This window comes from Miniopterus schreibersii (assembly GCF_964146895.1).
Source record: "Miniopterus schreibersii genome assembly, chromosome: X".
In the NCBI taxonomy this organism is placed as follows: domain Eukaryota; kingdom Metazoa; phylum Chordata; class Mammalia; order Chiroptera; family Miniopteridae; genus Miniopterus; species Miniopterus schreibersii.
The window spans coordinates 23,727,491-23,749,751 of NC_138104.1; the positions used below are offsets into that span (position 1 = coordinate 23,727,491).

Consider the following 22,261-nt stretch of genomic DNA (forward strand, 5'->3'; position numbering starts at 1 on the left):
CATTATGACATTTGTCTGTTGCCAGCTTTCTTGGTTATGTATTGCTACTCCTAAGGAAATGTCTGAATCACAATGTGCCTTTACGTATATCCTGGTTGAGCAAAGCGATTTGTTTATGGTAGTATAAGAAAAGCATAGATTTTTATATATAGTTTTTATGGTTTTTATATTTAAAAAACACTTAGACCCTTTGCAGCTCTGACTTTGGCATTTATCAGGCAAGACATCTCTTCCCACATTTCAGCAATATATGCAAACTAGTCCCTGATGATATGGTGGCCTGTATTACAGCAGGTGGTACCCTGTATAACCCCACTCCTCATCACTCATGTACAGAAACAGGCTTGCACAATGGATTCAGTCTTAGTCAATCTAGCCTATGCAGCCATGATTAAGGAGGCAGCATGGAACTTAGAAGCTGTTGTCAGAATAAATTTTCTGACATCTGGGAAAATCTTCGAACTCCACAGACATGGCCGAAGCCATGGGCATAGTCCTCCAGGAACTGCTGTAAGCATGTGACTTTGTTTTTGAAGTACAACTAAAGATGAAGTGAAACTGATCATGTAACAGCGATGCAGATTTGGCACAGTACCCTGGACTGATGTAAACTTGTAGAAGACTAAAGTAATATATTCTGGTCTGCACCAAGGAAACTCCACGCATTTCACATTGAATATATAGAGCTGACAGCAGAAATTGAATTTTCAGATTTAGGCAGCACCTTGCCCAGTGATCAGCTAGGAAGAAGAAAATGGAATGAATCACGTAAAACAGGTGTTTATCAAGCACTGATTATCCAAGGAAGGCATTAGGAAGGATACAAAGAAGTATACACATGTGATCTTTGCACTAAAGGAGCTGGTTAGTGTGGTTTTCTGGAAGCTAAAAACTGACTGAAATATGCCATTAAACTCTACATCTGATTGAATGTATGTAAAGAGGTAACCTCTAACCTCATTTTGGATGTGAGACTGGGGCATGTCACAGGTCTATTAAAAATCAGTTTTATCAATACCTCCTTTGTGTACAGTTGTATCCATTGATTCTGGAATGGAAGTGACTAGTAACACAGCCTTGAAGTGATCCTCCTTGCCACACAACCAGATGGTAGTCTCTCTCTTTTGAGCTGTTGTTCCCCACCAATAGGATTACTCTACTGAAAGGCTCCCTGACAACCAGATGCTAGTGAAATGGCACACATAGGGTTGGCTAGGGACACACTAGATAATTATATGACTTTTAGTAATAGGACAACCCTTTTTGAGTAGATGTTCTGGGTGACATGTCAAAAAAAGGAAAGTCATTGCAAGTAAACATAGCAGAAATTTCGTCCATTACTTTTCAGCCATGCCTTCCTACTTAGATTGTACTAAGCTTCTAAAAGAATTAGCTTTTCAAATGTGTGTGAGATAAGTCTTGGACTTTTATTTAAGATTCAACTTGAACAAGGTCTTACTTCATAGGATGACAATTTCCAGGAAAGTCAAAGATTATGCTTCAGTTAATAAATGAGTTTTCTTTACCAAATAATTACATTTAGTTTCCAACAAAACTTTTAGTCATAGTTCCCCATGTAAAGCTTTACCCCAGGTTGGGATCATTAATTGGAAAATAATACATTCATTTATGTACACAGCCAGATGTGCCCTCCCAAAGGCCAACTATAAATATACACTAGGTGCAAAATGTTGAGAGGGGTCTTGGGTCACTTCTTATTGATTTTTAAACATTTTATGTACAGCAGTATTGAAAGATAATTGTATGGATGTATTTGGAAAAGTCACTCTTTTGTCTCTTAAGTAAGATACGTAAACCTTGGGAGTTCAGCCTTAGCAGCTGCCTGTGAGAGGCTGCTTGAAGCCTCACAGCCTTCAGAGGAGATCACATTTCAGCTGAGAGCACAGTATTGGTTGCTGGTTTCTCCACCTCAGCCCTCAAGTTAAATTAACACCTTTCTATTACATGGCCTTTCATCTGAGGTGGTGTCTAGTTGCTGATAGGTGCTACAACCTTATTTGGGCCTGGTGAGGAAAGCTATTACCCCTCCCTCCCAACACTAACTAAACCTCTCTCTCAGGGATCTTTTTAGGGTCTAGTTCATTTAGATGTGAGGCAATTTATTACATTAATATTTTTCTCATTGATTTTACCTGAAAGGATCCAAAGTCATGCCTCTCTTTCTTTTACAGCTTATCGCATTCATGTCAGTCATAGCACCATGACAATTCTTCAAGCTCTGAGTGCGGGCTATAAAGTGGAGCTTCGAGGAGGGCAGAGCTCAAGGTATAATGTCCTTTTGTTTTGTGAGTCAAACCACTCAGACACACCTGCTTCTGGAGAGGTCATGGTCTGCTGAAAGAGTTTACCTGGGTGTCTGAGATTCAGACCTATAATTTGGGCAGAATTTTCAGCCCCATTTGCAGTTCCAAAAATATTGTTCCCTTTTGCCTCAGTTTTCTTTTTTTAAAAAATATGGCTACAGTGAGTAAGATTGTTAAAACTCCTGCATTTTTTAGACTACCCAGAATTGGCTTTCCTATGAGATACACTATTATTTACATTTTAAATTCAATTTTGTTTACTCTTTTGCAATGCCAAACATTGTTCCATAAGCTACAGTATTGATGAGTTTGGGTTATCTATTTGACTGATCAGTGGCCACCCTTTCTGACTTTTCATCTCCATCATTGACCCCCTGTTATATCTTTCTCCAAGTACCAGGAGGAATAAAGTCAGTTCTATGAAAGACATTTCGTACCACCTTTCTTCTCTGTTAGGATTATCACTTGATCTAACATTCAGGATTAGAATAATTTTCTTCTTTTTTTGCCATTTCCACTGGATTTTTTCCATTTTCTTCTGGATGACTCCAGGACCCCTGGCTGCCCAGTTGTAAGAGACTCTACAGATCTGATAATATAACTCCTTCATTTTCAGATCAAGAACCAAGGCTCAGAGAGATGAAATAATTTGATTAGGCCACACAGTCAACTGATAGCAGAATCAGGCCCAAACTCAGGAAGTCTGACTTCCCATTTAGTAGCCTTTCTATGATACCATTGTGCATGAAAATTATTTCCTCAGTGATTATTTCTGTGCAAAGCAAAACCCAGGCACTGAGTAATGCACAATTTTGTTCTGTTAAAGCAAAACCTGAGCAGTGAGTAATGCACAATTTGTTTCTTTCATTGGCATGCCTTCCTAGATGGTGGAAATATAAATATAAACATATTTCAGAAGTTAAAAGTTGGAAGGCTTGATTCTAGTTAATCAATTTCTTTTCTGACTAGTCCTATGAGTCACTTATGAGGTTCCTTTCCCACCTCTGCAGAGAGCTCAGTGAGATGATGGGGATGGTGATATTATCTGGTAAGTGAATCAAATCACCCAAGGCTTTCATGATCCCTCTACATAGCCTCAGCAGAGGAGGACAAAGGCAGCTTGATTTCTTGAAGCACCTTCCTCTCTGTATTACTGGACATAGATACACCCATTTAAAAGCTGAAGAGGTACCACTTTGAAACTGAAAAGGAAAAATATGCCCTCATCCCCATGGTTTTTATTGCCCCCCAAATTCCAGTCAGAAGCAATCACATCTTTGGGTGTTTCAAGTACAAAAGCAGGACTACTTCAAAAGGGCCCTTTACAGCATCACAGTTTCCCTTGCCCCAGGGAATTTGGAAATGTGCTATACAGCAAGTTGGAGAAAGACGCAGAGAGAGACTTCCCCTAATGCCACCTCAGGTCTTGGTTATTGGGGTGGCAGAAGCCTCCTGAGGAAGAAAGATTGAGAGAGAGATTAAGACAGAAAAAAATAGGGGCTCCAGGGAAAAGGAAGAGGCAATGAGAAGGAAGATGATAGAAAGTAAGATGCAAAAAGAGAAAGGGAGAGAAGGGGAGATTCTTTTTATCTCTGTGCCCCCCACCTCCCCACCAGAGGACAGGTATTAGACATTACTTAGTAGGGACTGGGGGATTCCTTGTCCGTTGGGGGCATGCAATAAATTCCCAATAAGACTACATTACCAGCACACTTCAGAAATTCTGAATCAATATTTCCACCCCTCATCCACTTTCTGCTTCTGAAAACAAGAATTGCTCTAGTACATTGGTCAGAAAGACCACATTTGATAGCCAACCAGATGTGATTTCAAGGCTAAAAATATCCTCTCCTTCCAACTGGCTGATGTTTGAAATTCCTCCATCAGAATCTCTTCTCTTGGGCCCAAGGCTTGGATCTAATAATGCTGACCCCCACCCAAGTCCCATCTCCTTCACTGAAGTGATGATACTTTAAGATGTTTCCCTTAGTGGAATCAAAGATGTAGATTGCATTGGGTGAGAGAAGACAAAATATAAAAGTTGAGTAATTGGGTGGGTGGTGGGTACAGAGACCAAAAAATGAGGAATCTGGAGTAGCTTGTGGAAGGACCCCATTTAGAGATGTGAAGCTCAGTCTCTCTGGGGAACTGTCCAGCTGCCTACTCCAACCCTGACTTGTACTATGCTGGTAACAAATCATAAGTGCTTAACTGGCCAATTCTGCATTTTCCAATTTCTTTCCTAATGTCCTGGTGTTAAGTCATCTTATTATTTCTTTTCTTACATGAGTCCTGTCTCCGTTACTGATTCCCTGACAAATTTGAGGGTCCCTGCTGAAATTTCTATATATGTTGGTTTATCAGTTGTATTTACCAGGGTCTCTGAAGTAGATTTACATACTGAAAAGACTTTCCCAAATGGCTGTTCTCAGCCCATTTAAGTTGTCCTTTCCAGAGGTGGACACTTCTGACTTTGTGTCTGAATTCTGGGGCTAAATAGTATTTGAATCTCAGGCCCCTAAGCAGGAGCCCTGTTTTACTTTTGATTTCTCTTTTTTCTCTCAACCTTTTCCACCCCAACCCTCAACCCTTAACACATACACACACATGAACATGCATACATGCAAGCACACGCACGCATGCACACACACACTAGCAATTGAGCTAAGAAGCAGTAAGTTTGTTTTGACAGAGTCCTGAGGGTCAGAAGAGCTGGTCTGTATTTCTTGTCCCATCAATGACTCAATGTATGACATTGGACAAGTAACTACATCCTTTCTGTGCTTCCATTTTTCCACATAAAGGTCTCTTCTGACCTGTGATTATCAAGAAGCTCATTAATCACAAGCTTTAAAATTCCCAACAGTTGCTTTTTGGCCTCTAAACCTGCCCTTTGACTTCAGTGTGTTGGAAAAGCTATATAGAGCAGAGGTAAGAGGAATAAAAATTTGGAATCTAAGATGTTAACTAGAATTATTGTGATAATCATTTCACAATATATACAAATATTGAATCATGTTGTACACCTGAAACTAATATAATGTTGCATGTCAATTATACTGTAATAAAAAATAGCAAAGTCATAATAAAAAATTAAATTTGGAGTCTAGTAGAATTGGGTCCAACTGCCAGCTATGCCTGCTTATTGACAAGACATTTAATCTCCATGAACCTTAGTGAACCCATTTGCAGAATGAGGTTAATAATAAGCTTACTTTTCAGAGGTTTAGTGAGGATTAAAGACAGGAGATGCCAAAGTGTCTTAAAAGTGTCAGACCAAAGTAAGATGATATTATTGGAGGGGGGGCGTGTCTCTGGGACTGCTTAGAGATTGATTTGGAATAATAGAGTTTGCTTTAGGCTTTACTTGTTACATACTTGCCCCCCTCCCCTTCAGCAGAATTTTGGAAGTAAACAGAGAGCTAGGATTCTAAGAAGTCTCCTGGATGGGCTCCAAAACCTCAGAGAGCTCCTGAAACTCCCCTTACTACTCTTTTTTTTTTCCAGTTGAATTTATTGAGGTGACATTGGTTAATAAAATTATATAGGTTTCAGGTGTACAATTCTATAATACATCATCTGCATATTGTAATGTGTGTTCATCACCCCAATTCAAGTCTCCTTCCATCACCATTTATCCTGCCTTTACCCTATTTTACTTCCCTCCACCTTTCTTTCCCTCTGGTAATCACTATGCTGTTGTCTGTGTCTATTAGTTTTTTTCCTTACTTAATCTCTTCACTTTTTTCACCCAGTCCCCCAACCCACCTCCTCTCTGACAGCTATCTGTCTTTTCTCTGTATCTATAAGTCTGTTTCTATTTTGTTCATAAGATTCCACATATAAGTGAAATCATAAGGTATTTGACTTTCACTGACTGGCTTATTTCATTTAAGCATAATACTCTCCAGGTCCATCCATGCTAACACAAAAGGTAAGATTTACCTCTTTTTTTTTTTAAAGTGGAGTAGTATTCCACTGTGTAAATGTACCACAGCATTTTTTAAACTTTATTTTTATTGTTTACACTATTACAGATGTCCCCATTTTCCCACCCTTTGTCCCCCTCCCCTCTGCCAATGACCCCCTCCCCCTGACCATCACCACACTCTTGTCTGTCTATGGGTTATGAATATATCTTCTTTGCCTAACTCCTTCACTTTTTCATCCAGTCCTCCCTCCCTACTCCTCTCTGACAGCTGTCCATCTGTTCTGTGTATCCATGCCTCTGTTTCTATTTGGTTCATCAGTTATTTTGTTTATTACATTCCACATAGAAGTGAGATCACATGATACTTGTCTTTCACTGACTGGCTTTCTATCTACTCATCTACTGATGGACACTTGGGATGCTTCCAGATCTTGGACTGCAATGAACATAGGAGTGCATGCACTCTTTTGAATTAATGTTTTGGGTTTCTTTGGATATATTCCCAGAAGTGGAATTGCTGGGTCATAAGGCATTTCCATTTTTAATTTTTTGAGGAAACTCCATACTGCTTTCCACAGTGGCTACACCAATCTGCATTCCCACCAACTGTGCATAAGGGTTCCCTTTTCTCCACACCCTTGCCAATATTTGTTGTTTGTTAACTTATTGATGATAACCACTCTGGCAGGTGTGAGGTGATATCTCATTGTGGTTTTAATTTGCATTTCTCTGATTATTAGTGATCTTAAGCATCTTTTCAAATGTCTATTGGCCATCTGTATGTCTTCTTTGGTGAAGTTTATATTCAGGTCCTTTGCCCATTTTTTAATTGGATTACTTGTTTTTTGGTATTGAGATTTATGAGTTCTTTATAAATTTTAGATATTAAACCCTTATCAGATGCATCATTGGTGAATATGTTCTCTCATTCAGTAGGCTGATTTTTCACTTTTTTGATGGTTTCCTTTGTTTTGCAAAACTTATTAGTTTGATATAGTCCCATTTGTTTGTTTTTTCTTTTGTTTTCCTGGCCTGAGGAAAAAATATTGCTACAAGAAATGTCTAAAATGTTACCACCTATGTTTTCTTCTATGTTTTTTTTATGGTTATGAGTCTAACATTTGAGTCTTTAATCCATTGTTAGTTTTTTTCCTGTGTATGATGTAAGAAGGTGGTTTAGTTTTATTTTATTTTTTTTACATGTATCTATCCAATTATCCCAACACCATTTATTGATTAAACTATCTTAGCCCCATTGTATGTTCTTGCCTCCTTTGTCAAATATTAATTGACCATAAAGTCATGGGTTTATTTCTGGGCTCTCTATTCCATTCCATTGATCTGTATGTTCATTTTTATGGCAGTACCATGCTGTTTTATTACTATGGCCTTGTAGTGTAGTTTGATATCAGGTAGAGCGATTCTTCCAAATTTGGTCTTTCTCAAGATTGCTGTGGCTATTCTGGGTCTTTTGTGGTTCCATATAAATTTTTGGGATATTTGTTCTAATTCTGTGAAATATGCCATTGGTATCTTGATAGGAATTACACTGAATCTATAGATTGCTTTGGATAGTATGGACATTTTAATGATTTTAATTTATCCTATTCATGAACACGGCATGTGCATCCACTTATTTGTGTCTTCTTCAATTTCTGTCTTGGTGTCTTATAGTTTTTTCAGTATAGGTCTTTTACATCCTTGGTTAAATTTATTCATAGGTATTTTTTTATGCACTTGTGAATGAGATTGTTTCCTTAGTTTCTCTTTCTGATAGTTCATTACTGGTGTATAAAAATGCAACTTATTTCTGGATATTTATTTTGTATACTGCTACTTTACTGAATTCACTTATCAGTTCTAGTAGTTTTTTTTTGGTGGAATCTTTAGGGTTCTATATATACAGTACTATGTCATCTGAAAATAATGATAGTTTTACCTCTGCCTTTTCAATTTGGATGCCTTTTATTTATTCTTATTTGCTGATTGCTATGGCTGTGACTTCCAGTACTATATTGAAAAAGAGTGGTGAAATTCAACATCCCTGTCTTGTTCCTGATCTTAAGGGAAATACTTTTAGTTTTGGCCCATCGAGTATGATGTTGGCTATGGGTTTGTCACATATGGCCTTTATTATGTTGAGGTGTGATCCCTCTACTCCCACTTTGCTAAGAATTTTTATCATAAATGGGTGCTGAATGTTATCAAGTGCTTTTTCTGCATTTATTGATATGATCATGTGAGTTTTATCCTTTATTTTGTTTATGTAGTGTATCACGTATATTGATTTGCAGATATTGTACCAACCTTGCATCCCCGGAATAATGATCATGGTGTATGATCTTTTTATTGTATTACTGCTTCAATTTCATTGGTTGTAATCTCTCTTCAGATTTTCTGATTCTTCCCAATTCAATTTTGGAAGATTGTATGTTTCTAGGAATGTATCCATTTTGTCCAGATTGTCCAATATATTGGCATACAGTTTGTAATATTTTCTTATAATCCTTTGTATTTCTTTGGTGTCAATTGTTAGCCCTTCTCTTTCATTTCTGATTTTATTTATTTGGGTCCTCTCTCTTTTTTTCTTGATGAGTTTGGTTAAAGGTTTGTCAATCTTGTTTATCTTTTCAAAAAACCAGCTCTCTGTTTCATTGATCTTTTCTGTTGCTTTTTTAGACTCTATTTCATTTATTTCTGCTCCAATCATTATTATTTCCTTTCTTCTACTCATGTTGGGCTTTTTTGTTGTTCTACTTCTAGTTCCTTTAAGTGTAAAGTTTGATTGTTTATTTGAAATTTTTCTTGTTTCTTGAGGTAGGCCTGTAATGCTATGAATTTCTTTCTTAGGATTGCTTTCTCTGTGTCCCATAGATTTTGAGTTGTTGTGTTTGTATTTTCATTTATTTCAGGGGATCTTTTGATTTCTTCCTTGATCTCATTATTAACCCATTCATTGTTTAGTAACATATAATTTAGCCTCTATGTCTTTCTGTGTTTTTCAGGGTGTTTTTTTCCTGTGATTGATTTCTAGTTTCATACCATTGTGATCAGAGAAGATGCTTGATATGATTTTAACCTTAAATTTATTGTGACTTTTTTTTGGTCTGAACATGCAGTATATCCTAGAAAATGTTCCATGTACACTTGGAAAAAATGTATATTCTGCTGCTATGGGGTAAAATGCTCTGAAGATATCAATTAAATCCATCTGATCTAGTGTGTCACTTGAGGCTGCTGTCTCTGTTGATTTTCTGTCTGGAAGAGCTATCTATTGATGTCAATGAAGTGTTAAAATCCCCTACTATGACTGTATTACTATCTATCTCTCCCTTTGTGTTCATCAAGGTATGCTTTATATATCTATGTTCTCTTATTTTGGGTGCATAAAGGTTTGCAAGGGTTATATCCTCTTGTTGGATTGATCTCTTTAACATTACGCAGTGTCCTTTTTCTCTCACTAATCTTTGTTTAAAGTCTATTTTGTCTGATATAAGTATTGCTACTTCAGCTTTTTTAAATTTTCATGTTCATGAATGTATTTTCCATCTGTTTACTTTTAGTCTGTATGTATCTTTCATTCTGAGGTGGGTCTTTTGTAGACAGCATATATATGGGTCTTGTTTTCTTATCTATTCAGCTACCCTATGTTTTCTGATTGGAGCATTTAAGCCACTTCAATTTAAATTGATTTTTGATAGGTACATATTTATTGCCATTTCATTCTTTTAACTGTGTTTCTGTTGTTGTTGTTGTTGTTGTTTCCTTTCTTCTTAAAAAAGACCCTTTCACATTTCTTGTAATATGGTTTGGTGGTACTGTATTCCTTTAGCTTTTTTGTTTGTTTGTTTGGGGAACTCTTTATTTCTCCTTCAATTTTAATGCTAACCTTGCTAAGTAAAGTCTTGGTTGTGGGCCCTTGCTTTTCATCACTTTTAATATTTCATGCCACTACCTTCTGCCCTGAAATGTTTCTGTTGAGAAATCAGCTGACAGAATAACGGAAGCTCCCTTGTAGGTACCTAACTGTCTTTCTCTTGCTGCTTTTAATATTCCCTCCTTGTCTTTAACTTTTATCATTTTAATTTTGATGTGTCTTACTGTGGGCCTCTTTGGGTTCACCTTGTTTAGTAGTATCTGTGTTTCCTAGACTTTTGTGTCTTTTTCCTTCTCCATGTTAAGGAATATTTCAGTCATTGCTTCTTCAAATAGGTTTTCAATCTTTCACTATCGCTCTAATCCTTCTTGTAACCCTAGGATGTGGATGTTGTTATGCTTCATGTTGACCCAAAGGTCCCTTAAACTATCCCCATTTTAAATTTTTTTTCTTTTTTGCTGCTCTGATTAGGTGTTTTCTGCTACTTTGTCTTCAAAATTGCTGATTCAATACTCCACTTCATCAAAAATACTTTTTAAAAGTGTATTCTTTATATCAGGTATTGTATTTTTCATTTCTGAATTATTCTTTTTTATGGCTTCTATGTTCTTTTACATGCTGTTGAAGTTCTTACAAGTTCCTTGAGCAAACTTATAACCATTCTTTTGAACTCTATCTGATAAATGGCTTTCCTCCATTATATTTAGCTGTTTATCTGGAGATTTCTCCTGCTCTTTCATTTGGGGCATTTTCTTTGTCTCCCCACTTTAGCTGCCTCTTTGTGTTTGTGTTTGTTTTTATGTATTAGATAGATCTGCTATGACTCTCAGTCTTGGTAGGATCGTCTTATGTAGTAAGTGGCCTGTGGAACCCAGTGGTGCAGTCTCCTTGATCCCTTGAGCTGGGTGCTTCTGGAATAATCCTTGTGTGTGTTATGTGAGTCCTCCTGTTTTAATTGAGTCTTTATTGCTATTGGCAGTTTGTACTGGAATTGACCCTCAGGCTGACTGACTCTGAGTGTGAACCCCAACCACATTGTACAAGCTGCTGTGCAGGTGCTGACCACATGCAATGGAATTTGCCTCTGCAGGGTCTGGTTCCTGCTGAGATTTTTGTTTGGATATGCTGCTTGTGAAGCTAATTGGATCTTGTTCTGATGTGTCTGAAGCTGGCCAATTGGTGTGTTGGTTCTTGGGCCTCTTGGGAGGGACTGTGTTACAGGCCAATTCAGATGCTTCCTATGAGTGGCCCTGGGCAAACTGTTTGGAGTTACCAAGCAATCCACAATTTATAGCTTCCTCTGCTGGGTGTGTGTAGGAAGGACCATGTTGTGCATCAAGGCTGGCTTTCACCAGCACCGAGTACAGGGGCAGGTCAGCAAAAGGCCCAAGGCACCCTGAGATTTGCCTCCCCATGCCTCCAGATGCTGGCTGCCTGTTAGACTAAGTCACTGAAAGACCCTTTGGTGCTACTTGAGTTGCATGAGGTAGGTTCTCAGTTAATCACCAGGTAAGGGTGTGTTGTGTTCACCACATTGATACAGGTAAAAGTGCCAGTGCTATGTCTGAGTTCACTGAGCAAAAGTCCCCAGGTATACCAAGTCTAGCTGCCATCCACTGCATGCTTGCACACCTTTGTGGTTGGGCAGGGTCTCAGGGAGTTGTCAGGGTGAGGCCAGCAGAATTTATCAGGCCCAAACAGACCAAGATGTGTGAAGGGAGGGCTCTGCATTGGTAGGGCATGTGAGCAAAAAATGGTTTATGTCTTAGAGCACACAACTCAACCTGTCCCAGATTCTTCCAGGAGCTAGATCTTAGCTGGGTAGGGCCACCAGGAGTTGGGAAGATGGAACTCATGGATCTCCCTTGTGGGAGAGGTGCCAGTCAGGCTTAGGAGAAGGTGGGGGAATGACCCCCACCCCATAACCTCACAACTCAGCTTGTCCTGGATTCTGCCCAGACTTTGGCAGGGCGGAGCCACCAGGAGTTGGAGGGTAGGGCTTCCAGGAGCCTGGAAAGTGGGGCTAGCAGATCTCATGTGTAGGGGAGTTGCCAGTCAAGTTCACAGGAAAGTGGGGATAATGGCTTTTTCACCAAAGCCATACAACTCAGTCAGTAACACTTCCTGAATCTGCCCAGACTTCTATACCTTGGCTAAGCCAGTTGACTCCTCATCAGGGCACAAGTTCCACTGTGTGGGAAGGCAGGGAGTCCAGAGGGTGGGACTATTGCATTCTCCCAGGCTGATGCCATATGGAGGTGAGTGCTCCACCCAAGAAAGATGGCATCTGAGGTGTGGGAGAATAACTCAGTTCATGGATCTTGGCAGCTATCCCTTTAGTTCTCACCCCAGAGCCACAGACACTACTCTTTCCTCATGTGACTCTTGTCTGCTTTGTGCCCCCGTCCCCCGCACCAGAGCCCAAGGTGAGTGGCTGCAAATGAGATTTTGTGTGTTGGCTATTTTAGAGGGTGCCTGTGTCTCTAGTGGGTTCCGGCCTCTCCCTGGCAGACAGAAACCTTGCTACTTTTTACAGCCAGATATTATGTGGGTGCCTCTTCCTGGTTCTGGTGCTCTGGGCTGGGGAGCCCAGCATGGGACTGAGACCTCAGCTGCTCAGAAAGAACTTTTGCTACTGAGATATCCCTCCAGAATCTCAGCCACTACCTGTGGGAGTGGGGCCAGTCCTTTTCACCTTTCTTCCTTTCCTACCAGTCTCAATGTGGCTTCTTCTGTAAATCCTTGGTTATAAGACTTCTCTTCAGCTAATCTTCAGTTCATTATTCAGGTTGATTGCTCTATATTTTATTTGTAATTCCAGTTGGGTCCTGAGAGGAGGTGAGTGTAACTTCTACCTACTCTGTTGCCATCTTGGATCCTTCCCCTTTCCCCTGAATACTCTCTGATTTGTAAGCTTGCCTGAATCTATAACACTCCCATCATCTTTTGCAACCAGTAGTTTTGGCATCCTAGTGTGTCCCAGAACTAACTCAAATAAGTGGACAATCCTGGCATCTGCAAAGCTCCCTTGGGAATTGGCATATTGTCCTGATAGCTTCTGGATATTAATACAGCCAAATATGGCTGATGGTTTGTGTTCTCAAGTTCAAGTTTTAAGATTATATTTTACCAAAATGAGGTCCAATGATTCCTTGAATATTCCAAGTGCTCAAGGATTGATAACTCCATTTAATGGAACAGTCTGATTATTTACTGAGCAACTGTTTTGTTCAAAACTCTGTACTAGATATTATGAGGAAAAGAAAAAAGCTTAGGGGGCAGAAGAGTTGGGCTTGTGTTTAGAGCCTAAGACATGGCATGATAGATTTTTTTATCTAACTACACTGAGCTCTTTATGGACAGAGCTATCTCTGTATTCCCAGCCCTGGTACAGTGAGGGTGGGTTAAATGTAAGAATGAGTGATGTGAGGATATTTTTAAGTTGTTCACCTCTCCTGAAAACAGAGTGGCCCAAACAGTCCCATTATTTGGGGTTTAGGTGAGTTGGTTGCCAGTTAATGGTGGTTGGGCTCTTGTGATATTTTCTTCCTACTGGCTTCATGGAGGACTTGTTCAGAGCCTTGAACCAAATATTTGAAAAATGCTTGAGATTCTCCAGATAAATGTGCTAATTATTATTATAGTTTTTGTTAGTATTGTTAAGGGATAAGTATATGTGATATGAATTAGAGAGCAAAAGATTTTACATTTAAAGGGGGCAGACCTGCTCAGCTGGCATGACCCAGTGGTTGAGCATTGACCTACGATCCAGGAGAACGTGGTTTGATTCCTGGTCAGGGCACATGCCCGGGTTGCAGGCTCAATCCCCTGTGGGGGGGCATGCAGGAGGCAGCCGATCAATGACTCTCATCATGTTTCTGTCTCTCCCTCTCCCTTCCTCTCTCTGAAATTAATAAAGATATATTTCTAAAAAATAAAGGGGGCAAACCTAATTTGAATTTATAAGTTAAACAATTTAGAACTGTTCCAAATGAGATCTGCTGAAAGTAAGACCATATTTCAGATTAATGAGTTGGAAACACATCCCATTACTTCTCTCAGTCTTAGTAAACACATTTGTTTTTTATGGGTTGGAGGAAATGAGAGGACAGACAAAAGAGTTTTGAAAGGAGGAGAGAGAAAGTCATTGAGAGGAGGATTTTTTGGGAAAAAGGGGAGGACAAAGCAGAGGCTGAAAATTTGGCTCCTCTGAAGTCATCACTCAAGCTCTGGGATGACCAGGTAAGTTTTCACTCCCTTTATCTTCTCAGACTTATGGTTCTTGATAGCCAGCTACCTGTGCTATAGATGAAGGCTTCCCTGAAGTCTCTCTCCATCTGTAAGAATCCCCTGGCAAGATGAAAAGAACACTGCAGAGATGTAGACTTCTCAAAGCAGCCAGAATGCCCTGGGCATAAAAACAAAGTTGCACAGCCTGCTTTCCATTTCTATTCCTTTTTTTGGGTTTTGTAAAAGTTGTTGGATGGTGAGGTGTTTTGGGGAGGTATGTACTCTAGATACAAAAGACAATGAGTTGCCTAATTCCAAAAGATCAGGGTAAAAATGACAAAATGTTCAATTGAGCATCCAGATGTTTACTTGCTGTGAAGCTAAACAGCCACATTCCCAAAAGTGGAGCTGCATAGTAACTGGTAGACAAAACATCTGGATGACAGCTTGAAATGGTGTTCAGTTTTCATCTGGCTGCTATGGCAGCTTATGGAGCTTGCCTGAACCTCAGGTATATATAGCAAGTAAGCCATGTAGGAAGGTTTTAGGGAGTGATGACAAAAGGAAAGCAGAGGCAATTTTTGAGCCAAACTAAATGCTTGTATCCTATTGATCAGAAGGACTTCTTTAGGTTTGTAGCATGTTTAAAATTTTCCATATTTTCTATAAAAAGGACAAAGGCACAGAAGAGACCTGTATGGTTGGGAAAAAAAGGCTTCACAAAGCCCCTTCATGGGCCCCCACAAGTGGGCAAAGATGGGTAAGTGGAGTTCACACTTTGTTAGAGTCTTCCTATGTCCTACTCTGACACACACTCTTCACTAACTATTTTTGTTGCTCTCTTACACTGCAGGCAAGTGGGACATGGCCTGCAACCAGTGGAGAATGCAGCTTTCCAAATAAGAAAAACAGAAAGGCAGCTGGTGAGAAACAAGCCATAAGGTAATGGTCAGCAAGAAAACAGAGCTTAAGAGCTTGCCAAATTTTCAAAGCTGGGGCTCCCTTTGACACGAGTGCTTTTCTCAAGCTACATTCTATTGGCAAAATCTGATGGAGTTGGTGAATTTTGAAGCTCTGTTGAATTATGCAAAAACCTTGTGGGGAGGCCTGTTGCGGAGCAATCTGCATGTGAGGGGGGGTCGGCCGTCCTGGCCTGAGAGAGATCCTTGCCTCCTGCACTGATAACACATTTGAATATTATCAAGGCTGGCCTTGTTATCTAGTTACCAGGCAAGTGCTCTTGTCTCTTTCGTTGTTGAACACCTGGGTCATGTGGTGAGCCACAAGTCTTGTGAGACATCTGTCTAAGCAACACAGCAATATTACATTAACCCTCCCTTTTCCTGGGACTTATTGGCAAGACCATCTTTGAGGGGATGCTTATGTCATTTTCTCTGGAGGCACTACCTGATCCTTTCCAAGGTTGGCATTGTCAACCAACCTAATACTGACTACTCTTTTACTGCTTGGCTTGAATTCAGGATAATTCCCCCATTCTTCCTCTTCTACTAGAATGGCATGATTCCAAAGCATCAACAACAGCTTAATTATCAAGAATTTTTCCTAAGTATTTGTCTCTGAAGAATCCATTGCTTTCTTGGGCTCCTGTCAGTATCTCTTCTATTCTTTATGTTTTTTTAAATCCTCACACAGGATATTTTTTCCATTGTTTTTCAAAGAGATTGGGAGAGAGAGAGAGAGAGGGAGAGAGAAACATTGATGTGAGACAGACACATGGATTCGTTGCCTCCTGCACGTGCCCCGACCAGGGTCGGGTATCGACCCTGCAATTGAGGTACCTGCCCGTGGCCAGAATTGAACCTGAGACCCTTCAGTCTGCAGGCTGATACTCTAACCACTGAGCAAAACTGGCTAAGCCTTCTCCTCTTTATCTTGCTTTGTTTATTCTTGCTTTTATGGGGACTTTGACCCCAGGACCCATTGCTCTCTCTATATATCATTGGAAATCACAAGATTATGAAGTAAACATTAGGGTATCTCTACAACTCCTATTTACTTGCTTTTAGCATGTTTCACAATACACTAATTACAATTCAAGCAGCAACTACCAAAGGCATTCACATGCTTCCTATTTTTCTACTAGCCTTGGTTGACTTTATCAACTCTATGACTCTTTCTCTCCTAGAGAAACCCAGTGCATCTTCATTTCTGTGACTATCATAAATACTCTCTAGAAGTCATAACATTTATGCTTCAGAAAGGCTTCTGTACTGAGCATTTGGCTTTCCTGCCACCCTGCCACCTGGGACCTAGCTCTATTCTTTCCTATTGATGAATACAAGCAGATAAGCAGCTGGGACACATATTCATCCAATTTGCAGGAACATTCTTTCCTGTGGGGAAGGAGACACACAGACGCACAAAGACACACAATCAGTCTCTGTCTCAGACTCAGTCTCAGTTTCTGTCTCTTTCTATCACACAGCAGGAAAAGGTTTGGAAGCTCTTGAAGGGTTTTCCTTTTGGCAGGGTGGTGTAGGCTTTGGAGGCACTGTAGAAAAAAATCTTGTGCATTCTTAAGAATGTGTTCGACTTTGCAGCAAAAGACACTGAAGCTGACTCACTATCATTGGCTATGCTTGGTAGTGCTTTCCCAGCATTACAGATGGATGTGACTTAAGCCATTTATACTCACTCATCTGGACTGCCTTGACAGAAGGCAGGCTTCTGTGGGCTGTGGGTATATGGAACAGATTGAAGCCAATTGGGCCAAAAGTAGATTTGACCTCTGATCCTGGCATAATTAGCACTTGTGCTTTAATCAGCATTTTAATTAACCACAGTGGCCTTGGAAGGCTGTGTAAATCACAGAAATTCTCAAGAAGAGCACTCTTGAAAAATTTCAGAACACTTGTCCTAAATCCAAGAGCTCCTAGATATCTCACTTATCTCATTAAATATCCTATGTTGATATCACCCAGTAATACTATCTATTGCAGAATCTTTCAGCTCAACTTTTAGTGAGATAGAGCCAACTTACAAAAGACCCATGATATCTATGAATGACTCTCATCCACTGCCACAATCATGGGAGTTGTTAGGGGAAAACTTGAGACCTTTAGATAGCCCTGTGGAGTCAGGGAGGAAGGAAAGATGCTGTGAAAGGGTGTACAGCTTTGGCAAACTGACTACAGGGGCTGCCTCTCAAGCAGGGCTCTGTTGTCTACCTAGTAGCTCCTTCATCATGTCTCCAAATATCCACCACTCACCAAAACTTCTTAAAAGTTATCACTTCATCTGATTACTTTCCCTAAAATTTCACCAACTGAGGTTCATTTGGAGTCGACAAGCCTCCTCTTTCAATCACAGATGTACCTTTTGGAAGGTAAGGGGCAATTAATCATTCATATAATGAAGGTGAATAGAGCTCGATGTCCAGGAGGACAAATAAGTTTCATTTTGATTGGGACAAGGAGAAATGAAGTTGGCAGTTTTTAGGAATGGAGGACCATAATGGTTAGATTCTGCCCCTTTAAAACATTTGCTTTGAGTTTTCCTTAGACTCAACAAATAGGAAGAAAAAATCCTTTTTCTTCTGCTCTCAGGACCCAGGAACCGTGCCAGAGCTCTAATATAACTCTGCTCCATGTGGGTTAAATCAACCTATGTGGACTGGCTTATAAACCTGACCACCACATACGTAACACTGTTTCTATGGAGCAATGCATTCCAGTTTCCAAATCAGTGACTTAGTAATGTTTTGGACACACTTCATTAGTATGTTGAGGACTACCTGTATATATTAAAGTGTCCCCCTTTTTTTGTGAAATTTGTAAAAACCCTTGTAAATAGCAAAATCTAATTATGTAAACCTGACAAATATAATAATGTTTATTTGTTCAACAATCCAGGAAATGTTAGCAATTTGCAAGTTATTTGTGGAGTAGAGTGATGTTGAGGGGCTTGGAATCATTCATATTGAAATCTTGTGAATGGCTTAGAATGAAGAGAAACTTACTGTTTTCTCCTTTTCCCACCCAAGAACAAAGGGCGCCAAGATTGGAATCTTCTCTTGGTAAGGCAATGGAAAAGCTCACTCTACTTCAACAAATTGTTTTTTAATTTAATTTTTATTTTTTATAATATATCTTTATTGATTTCAGAGAGATGAAGGGAGAGGGAGAAAGAGAAATAGAAACATCAATGATGAGAGTCATTGATCAGCTGCCTCCTGCATGCCCCCTACTGGGGATCAAGCCCACAACCCCGGGCATGTGCCCTGACCAGGAATCGAACTGCGATCTCCTGGATCTTAGGTCAGTGCTCAACCGCTGAGCCACACCTGGCTGGGCAACTTCAACAAATTGTTATGCCTGAGCGAGAAATTAGTGAATGACCATATCTCTGAGGATGAACAATCTCCAGGGTTATTCATGCCTAATTCCAGTGTAAGTTCCCCTAGGAAGTAATTTATTATTTTAATTTTATTATTTTATTAAATTTATCGAGGTGACATTGGTTAATCTGGGAAGTAATTTCAATAAGCTTTGTTCGTTACACAGCCATCACCCAAAAGGCTGTTTGAATGTAAAAGGTAATGAATGTGAACCCTAAGGAAGGTGAAAGAACTACCTCCAAGTTGAGTCATTTCAAAATAGCAGGCACAACTAGGACTAAGATAAGGTCTCTATTTTTATAGAAAAGAAGTAGGAGGTACTTTTTCATTTTGTTTGAATTTCTAGAAAGTATTTAATAAGCATAATTTGCCCCCCCCAAAAAATCTTCCAGCAAACATACATCTGAATTTCAGTCCACTGTGACCTCAGTTGGCTGGAATGCATAGGAAATAGGGGGAGGAGAAGAGACTGGTTAATTGTGTTGTTTGGATAACTGAGAGCTAAGAAGTTTGTTTTCTTATTGCTTATTATTCAAAGTCTTTCCAAAACTGTTATGGTCCCCTTTCCTGTCTAAGTAAGGATAATCTAGACAACATAATTGAATTGCTCTTGTTAGATACGTGAATATATCAGTGGGCCTCAAGGTCATAGTCTGAACATGACGGAAGAGATGTAAAAGATGTCAAGCTAAAAGATATAGAAGTAGTGTATTGAATTGGGCAATTCCCTTAAAGTTTTTTAATTTTCCTCCCTTCTCCTGCCCACTGGCCTTTCAAATCCCTACCCTTCCCCTAATATAAATTCCTTTGAACAATTGTTTTTACTTTATGCTTTTAGTTTTCCAGATTCTACTTTCAAGGGGTTATTGGCAGTGGCTTGCCACATGGACCAAAGCAATGAGGCTTAATTCACTGGCACATTTAAAATAGTTAAGCGAGCTTTCCTCCCTTTTATTATAAAAAATAATCTCTTTATTAAAACAACTGAACCCAAACACATCAGCCAGTAAAGCAGTTAATACCTTTAGAACAGGCCTTTTTAAAGAAAGAAATACCTAAGGTATAATTTGATACCTTTCTCACTAATATTTAATTTTTTCATTATCAATGCACCCTGAATCTATGCTTAAAGTCAAAAGCTTTTCCCAGCAGTTTTCCCTACACCTTCAGTCAAAGTACCCTTGGACTCTTTACAGAAGCTAACTTCTCTCAGCCTCAGGTGGTCTATTTAATATGTTAAAGCTGTTCAAGAGGGTGCAGAAAAGACTGAAGTTGCCTTTCAAACTCCTTGATCTGAGTTTTGTGTTGTTGTTTTTTTAATATGTCTTTATTGATTTTAGAGAGGGGAAGGGAGAGGGAGAGAGAGATAGAAACATCAATGATGAGAGAGTCACTGATCAGCTGCCTCCTGCAGGCCCCCTGCTGGGGATCGAGCTCGCAACTCTGGCATGTGCCCTGACCAGGAATTGAACCGCAATCTCCTGGATCCTAGGTCCATGCTCAACTGCTGAGCTGAGTTTCTAATTCCCTTTTCTAGACATGGCAGAGAAAGAGACTGAAAATCATCTCTACTTAGGGCAGGATCTCAGTCAAAAGCTAAGCTTTTAAAATTCTAGAGAGAAGCAAGGTCTAAGGGAAGTTTCCAGGAAAGGTACCAACTAACTCAAAATAGGATTTGACTTCTAGAGGAAGTGACACCGCACTCTAGTAGGAATAGGGAAAGATTGTTGGAAGCAAGGGTATGGGGCTGCAGGTATAGGCTCATGGATCAGGATTTTCCCAAACATGGTCTAGTCCTTTATACCCAGGAACTGCAGCCCCAGGTCTAGGCCTGCAGAATAAGGACTGGCAGCCACTCTTTAATTGAGCAACAAGACCTACTGAAGGGGATACTTAGCTCTGTGTCTTATCCTATCCCTTATTTCCCTCTTTGATATTTCTCTAGTCTAGCATATCTACCAAACCTACCTTGTCTAGCCTACTAATCCTGCCTTGTTCATAATCTCACCTTTATTTGATTCTGTCAAGAACCCCTATCTAAAACCATGTTTTCTTGGATTCTTTTTCATTAAGGCCTTCTGCATTGACCCAAATAGCTTTCTTCAATTTGCCTTAGCATTTTAATTATTTGCAGAGAAGCAAAACACTCTCTATTCCATGTACCATTTCACTTACCTAGTGGAGCATAGCCTGATTCTTACATACAAGCAAATATTTTTCTTTATTCATCTGTTGCTACTAGCACAGTGGCTTGAATTAGTGGTTAAGAGAGACAACACTGATTTTTTCACAGCTGTTTTCCTAAGTAGCTTATATTCCTTGTCTAAAACCAAATATTTAGAAAACAAAGTTTTCAAACAGAAATTTAAATTAGTTTTATAACATCACTTGTTTTCTTGTGATTTGCTTCTTTTCAAAATAAATTATTGGAAAAAGAAAGCCAATGCTAGTGATTTGCAAGTTGGGTTCTGCTTATTGAGGTTTTACTATACTTTACAAATGTAACTTAACAAAGTGGTCATCCCATGGGAGATTTTTAAAAAAAATATATCTTTATTGATTTCAGAGAGAGGAAGGGAGAAGGAGAGAGATAGAAACATCAATGATGAGAGCCATTGATTGGCTGCCTCCTGCATGCCCCCTACTGGGGATCATGCCCAAAACCAAGTCATGTGCCCTGATCGAGTATCGAACTGTGACTTCCTGGTTCATAGGTTGATGCTCAACTAGTAAGCCATGCCAGTCGGGTTGTTTAAGTCCTTTTAGATTTTGTTCTTACCTATCTCAACAGCAATACATGATCATTACAAAAAATTAAAAAAAACAGAAAGGCACATAGGAAATTAAAATTGCTCAAAATCCCTTTAGTTCTTTTATTCTATTTTATCCTTCCTCTTTGGGCTCATTTCATAGATTACTGCATGTTTTTATAACATAGACCCAGACAAAGAATACTTTAAATTAGCTGATTCTCAACTTAGTCCATTTTACTTTTATTTTATTGATGGCAGTGTTACTGATATTTTTCATGGTAGAGGATGGATCTGTTTAGATTGTGTGCAGCTTTCAATGATCCACTTGTTATTATTTTACTTTGGGTTGCTAAGCAGGAGGAGATAGCAGGTGGGTATCTACTTCATTAGAGGGCTGTAATTTGGTTTACTACAAAAAGCTACTCTACTAAAAAGTGTTGTGCCAAGGACTCCCATTCTGTCTGCCTTTTCTTAGACTTAGCATAAAAAACTTTATTACCAAGCTACTCATCTCATCACATTCTTGTCCTTAATCCAAGTGGAATCAACTTGCAAGTAGTGGAAGGTGGCAAGCAGCCAAATACTTTATGCACTGGGTGGTCACATCTATGCAACATCAAAAAATTGGATGTAACTTAAGGATACACTTGAATCAAGGAAGCGTTAATTAGACAAAAGGCCACAATGGATTGATCGTTTTATTTTAACCTCTTCTTTAGTCAAAGCTGGTTGAACTAATCAAGCACATTTCTAATGGGCTGGTTGCTTCTAGTCCATTAAAATAATGGA

At 39.4% G+C, this 22,261-nt stretch overlaps 1 protein-coding gene across 1 annotated transcript in view; it reads left to right on the top strand.

Moving 5' to 3' along the window:
- GUCY2F (guanylate cyclase 2F, retinal) overlaps positions 1-15,303 on the top strand; it is a gene marked incomplete at both ends in the record, with an annotated part of 81,380 nt that extends 66,077 nt beyond the window's left edge. The window contains 5 exon segments of the mRNA XM_081126364.1: positions 2,193-2,270; positions 2,273-2,286; positions 15,036-15,056; positions 15,058-15,122; positions 15,216-15,303. Coding sequence (XP_080982490.1) covers positions 2,193-2,270; positions 2,273-2,286; positions 15,036-15,056; positions 15,058-15,122; positions 15,216-15,303 — 266 coding nt within the window.
- Positions 15,304-22,261: the final 6,958 nt, after the last annotated feature.